The 11,668-nt window shown below is 40.7% G+C and overlaps 3 protein-coding genes across 4 annotated transcripts; 2 read left to right on the top strand and 1 right to left on the bottom strand.

Annotated features, from left to right (window-relative positions):
* On the bottom strand, positions 1–2,996 carry LOC119724945 (BAG family molecular chaperone regulator 3-like). The gene is made up of 2 exons (XM_038196277.1): positions 2,262–2,996; positions 1–1,513 (listed from the first exon to the last, which is right to left on the bottom strand). The coding sequence occupies exons 1-2, from the start codon at positions 2,466–2,468 to the stop codon at positions 329–331; spliced, it is 1,392 nt and encodes a 463-aa protein (XP_038052205.1). The 5' UTR covers positions 2,469–2,996; the 3' UTR covers positions 1–328.
* A 1,040-nt stretch (positions 2,997–4,036) lies between these two features.
* On the top strand, positions 4,037–7,279 carry LOC119724944 (coiled-coil domain-containing protein 127-like). The gene is made up of 3 exons (XM_038196276.1): positions 4,037–4,187; positions 5,297–5,451; positions 6,112–7,279. The coding sequence occupies exons 2-3, from the start codon at positions 5,340–5,342 to the stop codon at positions 6,597–6,599; spliced, it is 600 nt and encodes a 199-aa protein (XP_038052204.1). The 5' UTR covers positions 4,037–4,187; positions 5,297–5,339; the 3' UTR covers positions 6,600–7,279.
* A 993-nt stretch (positions 7,280–8,272) lies between these two features.
* Positions 8,273–10,775, top strand: LOC119724942 (coiled-coil domain-containing protein 127-like). Of its 2 annotated transcripts, none has more exons than XM_038196274.1 (3): positions 8,273–8,360; positions 8,950–9,103; positions 9,616–10,775. In XM_038196274.1, exons 2-3 carry the CDS (start codon positions 8,986–8,988, stop codon positions 10,158–10,160), a joined length of 663 nt encoding a protein of 220 aa, XP_038052202.1. In that variant the 5' UTR covers positions 8,273–8,360; positions 8,950–8,985; the 3' UTR covers positions 10,161–10,775. The 2 variants fall into 2 exon arrangements, with proteins under 2 accessions (XP_038052202.1, XP_038052201.1); XM_038196273.1 differs by lacking the exon at positions 8,273–8,360 and adding an exon at positions 8,383–8,470.
* Positions 10,776–11,668: the final 893 nt, after the last annotated feature.

Below are 11,668 nucleotides of genomic sequence, written 5' to 3'. Positions count from 1 at the left end.
ACTCATATGCCAGGCCCAAGACACAGTGGACCTCTAACATCCCACTGCCCCTACGGACAATAATGGCTATGGGACCTTTACCTTTACCTTTACCTTTTAAATGCCACGCACTTGAGGTATCCTAGGAATTTCTTTGTAGAGATACCAAAATGAGTGAATTTGATTCATTTTCATCATAGCAACCTCTGCTGGCGTGCCTACTTAGCCATGCTTGCTAGGAAAGAGCTGCTAGAGGGAACAATGTAAATCCAGTCTGAAACCAAGACTAGAAAGTGTCGTGATCAGGTCATAGTGTGTTCTTTGCCTTCGTCTGGGCTTTTTTCCCACTCTAAACATCTGCAGGCAGAGCCTTTTTTTCCAGCCGCGACATCAGCGTCTGTGCCGTGACAACGGCCATCCGCCGTTCCCCGCGTATATGCTCGTTACCTAGTGTGTCCACGTTGTCCAGCTCCAACATGTGCCTCATCAGCATCTCCTCAATCCGCAGGTAGTCTTTGGTACCCTTGCGGCCAACAAAGTCCTCAATGTCTCCGCCCACGTCCAGGATTTTTGCTTGGATGGCGCGGATTTGGGTGACCTGGGGTGGCACCTTGGGCTCCTCCCCCTGGGCAACCCCTGGCTCCCGGCTTCCGTTCTCTGGCCTGCATGGGGAACCCGTTTCAATGCCGCTTGTGGGCGGCTGCTCTCTTTCTTGGGAAACCTGACCCTGTTGTGGGCCCCTCGGCTGTGGTTGTTGGTACTGCAGAGGCTCATCCTGTTGGGTCCTGGCATCCTGGTTCCCGGCGCCCCGGCTCCTCTCTTTCAGGTCCCTCTGCTCGACTTCGGGCTCGTGTTGCATGGGGTACCGCACAGGACCATCGCTGGAGGGGTATTGCCGAGGATCTTGTTGATATTCTCGGATGTGCACATCTTGTATATGAGGTTCTTGAGTTTGCACATGTTGAGGCGTGGGTACTGGCTTAGGCATGGTCTGTGGAGGCATTCTGGGGCGAGCCTGAGAACTCTGAATGGGTTCTCCGTGGGGACGTGCTGGAGCAGTGTTCCCATCGTAATCCCAGTCCCGGCCCTCAACTCTTATGGGTATATTGATCTCTCGTTCCCCATCAGACATTGGGTAGTCACGCTGGGGTACATGTACATGAGAGTGTAGACTTTCCTCGGTGATGGGTATTCTACGGGATTCATTGGGTGGATGGTGGTGATGATGCTGATCGGTTCTTGGACTTGACGAGTACACCTGTTCCTGGGGATGTAGCGAGTCTGGTTCAACGTTCTGATGGGGAGACTCGTTCATGCGCATACGATTCATCTGGCTGTCCAGCGTTGGGGTGCGCCTGCCGCTGGGCTGGGGGCTCGGGGCGCGTCGGATGTCATGCTGTGCCCGGCGCGGCATGGAAGGGCTCCCTCTAGGGCTGCGATTGAATGGATCCCATGTATTTTGCCAAATGGGGTTCAGGTTGTCAAAAGTACTGCGGAAGAAGTTGTCTCCACCGATTGCTGAATCCATGAAGGCCTGTGCAAACAAAAACCAAAAGAAATCATTTTATTAAAATTTGTGTACAATTTAGGATTACAGATTCTTGTCACAATGTACGCCCTGTATTTACCCGCACATGTTATGTAGAACTAGAAAGTATAAAACAGAAGAGAGAAACATGTCATAATATGCATGCAAAAAAGCCTTCTTTTTTTTTTAAATCAATATTTGCTAAAGAAGTTGCAACCTGAAGCCACTTCCGCGACTGTGTATTAAGTCTACAGAGAGTCAAGAACATTTTCAAACTATTTCCTAACAAATTTGGAAACGTTTCTCAGTCCCAGATTCATGTTTTTTTTTGCAACAATGTGCAACGAATAAGCCATTTGCAGATACCGCCATCTTTGACATTTTTTTTTTGGGGGGGGGCATTACAATGAAAAGACATCCCATCATGCTCAGCAACAGTTGCATGCTGGGACATATTTTCATTGCAATGTCCCCCCCCCCCCCCCCCCCCCCCCCCCCCCCCCCGTTTCAAAGATGGCAGTATCCGCTAAACGGCTTATGACCTAGGCCTATTTCAACTGACATGATTGAGATGATCTTTCAATTTCATATTTATAACATTTAAACAAGAAAGTGGCGTCAGGTTGCAACACTTTTCCCTAATAATTGATGATAAAAGTGGCGTCAGGAAACAACATTCTTTCCCAAAAAAATCAGCCGGTTAGGGCTGCAAAATAAAACTGGGAGTGGGATTAAATTAGGCGTCAAATTTTACCTGCATCGGGCTGGACATGTTTGGACGTCGGGGGTGCCTTGGGTCTTTCCAACTCGTCCGACGGCTTCTGTGATCCACGTAAAATGGCCACTGCGTTTCTGGGTCGATCAACATTTCCCAGCCGTCTGGTAAAGGATCGTCGTCTGCCACTGGTCTTGTCATTCGTGTCTTTAGAGGACTTTCCGAAAATCCGCCGAATTTAGACATTTCTGAGGCCTTTGCTCGAAACTTCCAAATCGTCAGTTCACGAGGATCACTCCTTCTCGAGTTTTCTACATACGTGTAGTGCACAATCTGCTACCCGTACCTGTTGGTCGTATGACGCAACATGAAGAAAACTGTACGCGGCAGGAACCAGACTACATTTCCCGAATCATCCAGATGTTTCTACCGAACTCTTTTTGTCGTTCTATGCGATTGGTTGGAATGGTAAAGATCGCAACGCAATGACCAATAACAATGACTGTGATATTCTGCCTGATTTTATCAATAAAATTGCGTTGGAGTTATCGTCTGCTTATTATTCCCAAGAAATGCATGGCGAAGCGGTGTCATCCCGATTTCATTTGGAACATTTATTTCATCCGGAATTATTTATTGAATATTGCAGAAAAGTTGGAGCTACACTTTTTGAGAAAGATATGTATCATGGAAGTAGTAAAGTACGTCGAATTTAGAGACTGGATCATGTCCGCACACGTACCTCCACTGACTGGTTGTACCGAAAGGGAACACCTCGAGCCCCCCCCCCCCCCCCCCCAAAAAAAACCAACTAAATGGAGAGAAACGCTGAAAGAAAAGAAAAATATAAACAAACAAAAAAGAAGAAGAAGAAAGAGGAACTTAATGGCTATCATTACATTTCAAAAGTTTGCAGCAATCTACTGAATTATGAAAGATCGGGACAGATGAAGAGCGCCCCCTATATACTTCGGCTGCCGGTTGGGCAATTTTGTTTCTACAAGTTTCAGATCAGTACCCGTACCGAACCCCAGGAGAATATTCTGGGGAAAATTCATGGAACAGGTAGGGACTGAAAAACCCAAATCAACATGCAGACCAGGCCTAGGCAGGACTTCGATCAAACCTGGGTCATAAGTACTGGTGTAGCGCGCCCTCTTTTGAAAGAAATTGATGTTGGTAAAATGTACGAAAGTGCCCCAACACAAAGTAGTTTTTGTTTTGTTGTATTATTTTTGTTCTTCAACGGTTTCTGTAGACTTTCGAAAGGTTCGTGTCGTACATCACGACTAATTATGGGACGCAATTTCAATTCAATGCAATGTGTTTTTCTTGAGTTATCGTCTCCACAAAGAGTGCTATATTTTTGTTCAATAAAAGTGACTTGAATTTGGATTGAATTTTTCGCGATTAGTACACTGTAATTATTTAAATCATATTAAATTTATTCTTCAAGGGTTTTCGTCGACTTTCAAAAGGTTTGTGTTGTATATCACGACTAATTATTGGACGCAATTTCAATTCAATACAATGTGTTTTTCTTGAGTTATCGTCTCCACAAAGAGTGCTTTATTTTTGTTCAATTAAAAGTGACTTGAAATTGGATTGAATTTTTCGCGATTAGTACACTGTATTTCTTCAAAATCATATTAAATTTATTCTTCAAGGGGTTTTCGTCGTTTTTCAACAGTTTTGTGTCCTATATCCTGATTATATTGGACGAAATTTCAATGCAGTGCAATGTGTTTTTCTTTTTTCTTGAGTTATCGTCTCCACAAAGTGTGTTTTATTTGTGTTGTTGGGCAGATCGTGATCCGCGTTGACAGACGTCTTTACGGTGCTGACCAGTATTTGTGTAGCGCGCCCTCTTTTGGAGGAAATCGATGTTAGTACTTTCGCTCGTACAATACTCTGACGAATTCACGCTCTTATTGGTGCGCGTCATCAAGGTCATGACTCTGCAAGGTTTGAAACAGCCGTTATTAACTGATTCATTACTCTTTTATTCCAGTTTAGATATGTTTTTTCTCGTTGAAAAAGCGTTATAATGTAGGAAATTCTGTAAAACTTATCTGTGTTGTAAATTTACAATTCCCGTCACTCGCTCAGGCTCCGTTTCGAATCACGAACGGTCGGATTGCATTATGCGACGCTCAAAATTTTGTCCACATGCTCCGCAATGAAACCGAAATCACTTCCGGTATGGAATGTGCGCAATTCTATGGGAAGTTTTCGGATAGCATTTGCGCACATTGTCTAACTGCGGTTTTGAACAGCTGCAGCCAGATGCTTTATACATAGGTCAAAGGCCACTTCCTTCACAAGATTCTGTGAAGCTCATCAGAGTATCCCAGCGTCCTGTTTGCAGGGCGGGGGGTACGACTACGAGCGAATGTTTAAGTACCTTGCTCGTGGTAAAATGTACGGAAGTAAGTTTACAGTTACTATGCGCCAATCAATTGTTTCCCCTACCCCTCCCCCACCCCCACCCCCTCCAGGGCCGCCCCACCCAAAACGTGGGGATTGTCACTTTTGAAGTGACAAAATCCCCACCCCTCGGGCAAAATTTAAGTGACAATGCCCGACCATGCCCGGACCATGCCCCGACATATACGTATGTGGGCACACTAGCCCAGGTCATGCAGGTGGACTCCCTTTCCTCCCTACGTTACGGAGGTGCAATGAAGACTTCGTCCAACCTGCTGGGCAGTGGGCACACCAGTATGGCAATGTTAACAATCGTACCTGGGGCAGCGCGGGGGGGGGGGGGGGGGGGGGGGGACTTTTGATAGGCGCATAAAGGTCAGTTATTGCAAAAATGTAGAAAAGACATGAATCCGGGACTGAGAATCTGTTCATGCTGTTCCAGGATTTCTTTGAAAATCAACATTTTTGAAAGTACATATACTGTAGGCCCTTAATATAATGTAGGGCCTACTCTTTTTAGATACATGATCATACATGTTGTACGCTTTTGAAAATGTTGATAATTATAGATGATCGACCCCTAGGCCTAAGTGAAAACGTCAAACAAACCTCTTTTTTTCGGATGAATTTTATGCTTTGACATCCAGGTTTACCTGACATAGTGGTGAGACGAAGACTTCCTCTGTAACCATGGCCATCACGGACTCCCAACCTACTGATAAATCGTTCTTAGAGAAGCTGAGCCACATCGCCTGCCAGTTTATTGTCCCAGTCTTGATGCCAGCATCAACTGCGGTTGTCGGTAGGTTAATGTTCTTCAATGTAAGCCAACAACAAAAAATATTTGGTCTCTGGTCAGACCAAAGTTCCGGGATTGACGCGGGGACGCGGCCTTTTTTTTCTTTTTTTCCAAGCTTGGATTGTACAGACAAGGTGGGTACTATTTTGCTTTTTTGGTGTCCTCATGACACTGGTGTCCTCCATAATTTGCCTTGGTGCTCTCGATCATTTGCCTTGGTGCAATTTCCCATTCCTTGGTGCTCTTTGGTAAAAGAAAAACATGAGGAGGTGCGGAAATAGAGGGCGCTGTTGAAGCTACCGCGGACCTTTTTTGGGAAAAAAAAAAATTGCCGCGCATGATTAAAATCGACGCGCGCGCTGACCAGAGACCGACTTTTTTTTTTTTTGGCCTAACAGCCTTCTCAAATTAGGACTGCGTCTGGATTACAAAATACAAGTATCGGTAGTATCACATGCTGTATCACAAAGAGTGTGATATTTGGGTTTAACACTTCACAGTGGCAGATTTTGGAGGATTCGGGGAGGATCCAAGCACAAGTTCCTGGGGAATTTCTATTAATCTTCTGTGCAAATACTTTCAAGTCTCTCAATGACAAAAAGTGCATATTTTTTAAAAGGTGTTGATTTCACAAGTTCTCTCTAACCTCACCTCCTGGTACAGGTTACCTGGTCCAGCGGCGCATCAATAAGGAGAAACAACAAGCAGAGATGGAACTCAAGACAAAGAAACGGGACGTCTACGAAGGAAACGTGGGCATTACGACCATCAAACGGCGTCAACTTCTGGAAGAGGCCATCCTGAAAGAGGAAGAAGAATCGACAGAGAAGATCCTGAAAGATCTTGAGGAACTCCGCCCGTTACTGAAACAGCGGCAAGACATCTTCTGCAGCCACTTGCAATACCGCGGGGACCGCTTGAAGATCGAGGAGGAACTCAAGCACACGGCTTACGCCAAGCCGTACGACAAAGAGCTAGGCTTGTACATGGGTATGAAGGACATTTTGCAGAACGACAAGAGCTGCGGTCCGAAGACCAACGGCTGCCTGATGTGGTTGTACTTTCAGTTCTGGGAGACCCAGGCCAAGCTTCTTCAAAACAAGCGAGTGGCTGCTAGGATGAAGTCATTCGATGAATCATTCACTGAGTGAACTGCAGCTCATTTGAACATTGTGTGATGAAGTTTTGCCTTCTACCGGCCTAATTTACTCGGTTTTATTCAAAGCAAAATCCTCCATACATATTCATCACGCATTGTTTTTCTAATGATTTCAAACCGAGCATAGCTAGATTAGTAATTATGCGGCGTGCTCTTTCTAGTACATTTTTAAAAATTCTGAAATAAAACAAGTCTCAATTATGTGTATTGGGGTTGTGAATGGTGGTGGTTTTTTTGTCTTTCAACTTTGTTTATATTATCATGTAATTTTAAGGTATGTTTCAGTGTTTTTAACACACAGGATGTAGAATTTATTTTTGTATTCATGATGGTTAATAAATAAATTGAATTGAAAATGAAATTGAATTGAATTGGCAACTGTAGCATTGTAAGAAGTTACATGTAGCTTTTTATTGGTAATAATTTTGTTTAAGTTTATTTCAGTTGACATAAGAGAAATTAAATGTTGATAATTTAGTAAAGAATTGTTAAATTGGGCTTTAATTTTGTAAGGCGACGAATTAAATTAACACATTAGGCCTGGACTTCATTGTATTACATTGTGTTACATTGTAATACATTGCATTACATTGTATTACATTGTATAACATTGTGTTACATTGTGTTACATTGCATTACATTGTGTTACATTATATTACATTGTATTACATTGAATTACATTGCATTACATTGTACTACATTGTATTACATTGTAATTATTCACTGAAGAATCAACAAAACCATAGAGTTTTTGGGCAGTACAGTGAGTAATAGGCAGGGCAAGTATTTTTGTATGTAAATGTACGTAAAAATTAATGTGAACTACACAAAAATAGAAGTCAGTAATTTAGAAATATTTTATTTTGCTTTGTAGTTAAATTGAAATTTGAAATGAATTAAACTGCAATAAATAACTAGGTTTACTGAAATTCAGCCTGTATAATTTCATTGTTTTTGAAAACAATTGTGTCGTGTGTGTGGGTGCCAAAGCTTATACACGTCTTCAGATCTTAGTATGGGTCATACGGGGCTTATTTCAAAAACGTCATTGCCAAAATATTTTTTAATTGATTAGGGGAAATGAAAAATCAACAACATAATAAATCAGCAGAGGGTTTGATGGTTCTAATTCAACGGTTTCTGTTGACTTTCAAAAGGTTTGTGTTCGCATATCACGACCAATTATTGGACGCAATTTCAATTCAATGCAGTACCGGTATTTTTCTTGAGTTATCGTCTCCCGGCACAAAGGGTGCTTTATTTTTGTTCAATTAAAAGTGAGTTGAATTTGGATTGAATTTTTCGCGATTAGTACTCTGTATTTATTTAAATCATATTAAATTTATTCTTCAAGGGTTTTCGTCTATTTTTTTAATAGTTTTGTGTCAGTCCCGAACAATTATTGGACGAAATTTCAATCAGTTCAGTGTAATGTGTTTTTTTTTTAGTTATCGTCTCCATAAAGAGTGCTTTATTTTTGTTCAATTCGCGCTTAGTACACTGTTTTTCTTTAAATCATATTAAATTTATTCTTGAAGGGTTCTCGCCGATTTTAAAACGTTTTGTGTCCTATATCCCAAACAATTGTTGGACGAAATTTCAATTCAATGTGTTTTTCCTGAGTTATCGTCTCCACAAAGTGTGTTTTATTTTTCACGTAAAGCCGACTTCGTTTGGGCGGCTCCGCGTTGACAGAAAGTACCAGTATTTGTGTAGCGCGCCCTCTTTTGGAAGAAATCAATGTTGGTAAAATGTACGGAAGTGGACTTACAGTTAATAGTACTAAAAACACTGTAACTTTGTAAAAAAAAAAAAAATTGGCATTAATTTTGTTCTTCAACGGTTTTCTTCGACTTTCAAAAGGTTTGTGTTGTATATCACGACCAATTATTGGACGCAATTTCTATTCAATTGCCGCAGTGTGTTTTTCTTGACTAACTTGAGTTATCGTCTCCACAATGAGTGCTTTATTTTTGTTCATGCGAGTTGAATTTGGGATTAGTAATAGTACAAAAATAGTAGTGCACTGTAGTACACAATTGATCATCATCATAGGGGCAATAACATGTTATTGTTATTTTTAATGTATTTTTCATTGGAAACAGTGTTGCTAGCTTTTTTCCTCTTCATTAGAAGGAATCTGGGACTGAGAATCTGTTGCAGGATATCTTTGAAAATCAACATTTTTTAATGTAGGGGGCAGGGGGTTCTGCCAAAAAGATTCATGTTTTGTACGCTTTTGAAAAATGTTTAATAATTATGGAGACCCGGCCCTAAGACAAGTGAAAATGTCAAACAAACCTTGAATTCATCCCAGATGAATTTTAATCCTTGTCGTCCAGGTTTAGTGAGACGAAGACTTCCTCTGCTCTGTAACCATGGAGTCCAATGATCTGAACTTCCCACCGACTGAAGAACCATTTGTAAAGAAGCTGAGTCGCATTGCCTCTCAGTTGATTGTACCAGTCTTATTGCCAGCATCAAGTGTGTTTGTGGGTATGTTATTCTTCAATGTAACAGCCACTATTGCTAATTTACATGGGGCTTGATGCCTCTTGAAACTTGGTAGTACTTACAAAGAGTGTGCCATTGGGTTTAAGACTTCACAATCACATGTACAGTGGTGGATTTTGGAGGATTCGGGGAGCATCGCAGCGAAAATGGAAAGATTTCCATATACGAAGTTCACTACTTTTCCTCTGTATTGACTAACAAGCCCCAGATAGCACTTTCATGTCATCAAAGTCAATTTGAGCAGTGAGAAAATACAAGCATTTTCTTAGAAAACACTTAGAATTTTTCAGTCCAATCTCATAGGGTTTGTACACAGGGTGTTGAGTGAACTTCGTATATGGAAATCTTTCCGCGTAAATTCCTGGGGAGCTGCATTTAATCATCTGTGCAAACTCACTATATTCAATAGTATGTGACAAGTTTGTTAATGACAAAAAGCATATTTTTAAAAGGCGTTGTTTTTCACAAGTTCTTTCTAATTTCACCTGGTGCAGGTTGGCTGGCCCAGCGGCGCCTCAGCATCCAGCTGAGCGAACTCCGTAAGGAGAAGCAGCAAATTGACGACCTGAAGGAGAACATGGAATCCCTGCAAGCAGAGATGGAAGTCCTGATAAAGAAACGGGACGTCTACGAAGGAAACGTGGGCATTACGACCATCAAACGGCGTCAACTTCAGGAAGAGAGCATCCTGAAAGAGGAAGAAGAATCGACAGAGAAGGTCCTGAAAGATCTTGAGGAACTCCGCCCGTTACTGAAACAGCGGCAAGACATCTTCTGCAGCCACTTGCAATACCGCGGGGACCGCTTGAAGATCGAGGAGGAACTCAAGCACACGGCTTACGCCAAGCCGTACGACAAAGAGCTAGGCTTGTACATGGGTATGAAGGACATTTTGCAGAACGACAAGAGCTGCGGTCCGAAGACCAACGGCTGCCTGATGTGGTTGTACTTTCAGTTCTGGGAGACCCAGGCCAAGCTTCTTCAAAACAAGCGAGTGGCTGCTAGGATGAAGTCATTCGATGAATCATTCACTGAGTGAACTGCAGCTCATTTGAACATTGTGTGATGAAGTTTTGCCTTCTACCGGCCTAATTTACTCGGTTTTATTCAAAGCAAAATCCTCCATACATATTCATCACGCATTGTTTTTCTAATGATTTTAAACCGAGCATAGCTAGATTAGTAATTATGCGGCGTGCTCTTTCTAGTACATTTTGAAAAATTCTGAAATAAAACAAGTCTCAATTATGTGTATTGGGGTTGTGAATGGTGGTGGTTTTTTTGTCTTTCAACTTTGTTTATATTATCATGTAATTTTAAGGTATGTTTCAGTGTTTTTAACACACAGGATGTAGAATTTATTTTTGTATTCATGATGGTTAATAAATAAATTGAATTGAAAATGAAATTGAATTGAATTGGCAACTGTAGCATTGTAAGAAGTTACATGTAGCTTTTTATTGGTAATAATTTTGTTTAAGTTTATTTCAGTTGACATAAGAGAAATTAAATGTTGATAATTTAGTAAAGAATTGTTAAATTGGGCTTTAATTTTGTAAGGCGACGAATTAAATTAACACATTAGGCCTGGACTTCATTGTATTACATTGTGTTACATTGTAATACATTGCATTACATTGTATTACATTGTATAACATTGTGTTACATTGCATTACATTGTGTTACATTATATTACATTGTATTACATTGAATTACATTGCATTACATTGTACTACATTGTATTACATTGTGTTACATGGTGTTACATTGCATTACATTGTAATTATTCACTGAAGAATCAACAAAACCATAGAGTTTTTGGGCAGTACAGTGAGTAATAGGCAGGGCAAGTATTTTTGTATGTAAATGTACGTAAAAATTAATGTGAACTACACAAAAATAGAAGTCAGTAATTTAGAAATATTTTATTTTGCTTTGTAGTTAAATTGAAATTTGAAATGAATTAAACTGCAATAAATAACTAGGTTTACTGAAATTCAGCCTGTTTAATTTCATTGTTTTTGAAAACAATTGTGTCGTGTGTGTGGGTGCCAAAGCTTATACACGTCTTCAGATCTTAGTATGGGTCATACGGGGCTTATTTCAAAAACGTCATTGCCAAAATATTTTTTAATTGATTAGGGGAAATGAAAAATCAACAACATAATAAATCAGCAGAGGGTTTGATGGTTCTAATTCAACGGTTTCTGTTGACTTTCAAAAGGTTTGTGTTCGCATATCACGACCAATTATTGGACGCAATTTCAATTCAATGCAGTACCGGTATTTTTCTTGAGTTATCGTCTCCTGGCACAAAGGGTGCTTTATTTTTGTTCAATTAAAAGTGAGTTGAATTTGGATTGAATTTTTCGCGATTAGTACTCTGTATTTATTTAAATCATATTAAATTTATTCTTCAAGGGTTTTCGTCTATTTTTAATAGTTTTGTGTCAGTCCCGAACAATTATTGGACGAAATTTCAATCAGTTCAGTGTAATGTGTTTTTTTTTTAGTTATCGTCTCCATAAAGAGTGCTTTATTTTTGTT

This window comes from Patiria miniata, unplaced genomic scaffold, assembly GCF_015706575.1.
Source record: "Patiria miniata isolate m_02_andy unplaced genomic scaffold, ASM1570657v1 HiC_scaffold_18, whole genome shotgun sequence".
In the NCBI taxonomy this organism is placed as follows: domain Eukaryota; kingdom Metazoa; phylum Echinodermata; class Asteroidea; order Valvatida; family Asterinidae; genus Patiria; species Patiria miniata.
Note: the sequence above shows the minus strand (reverse complement) of the source record. Positions and strands in the feature narration are given on the sequence as shown.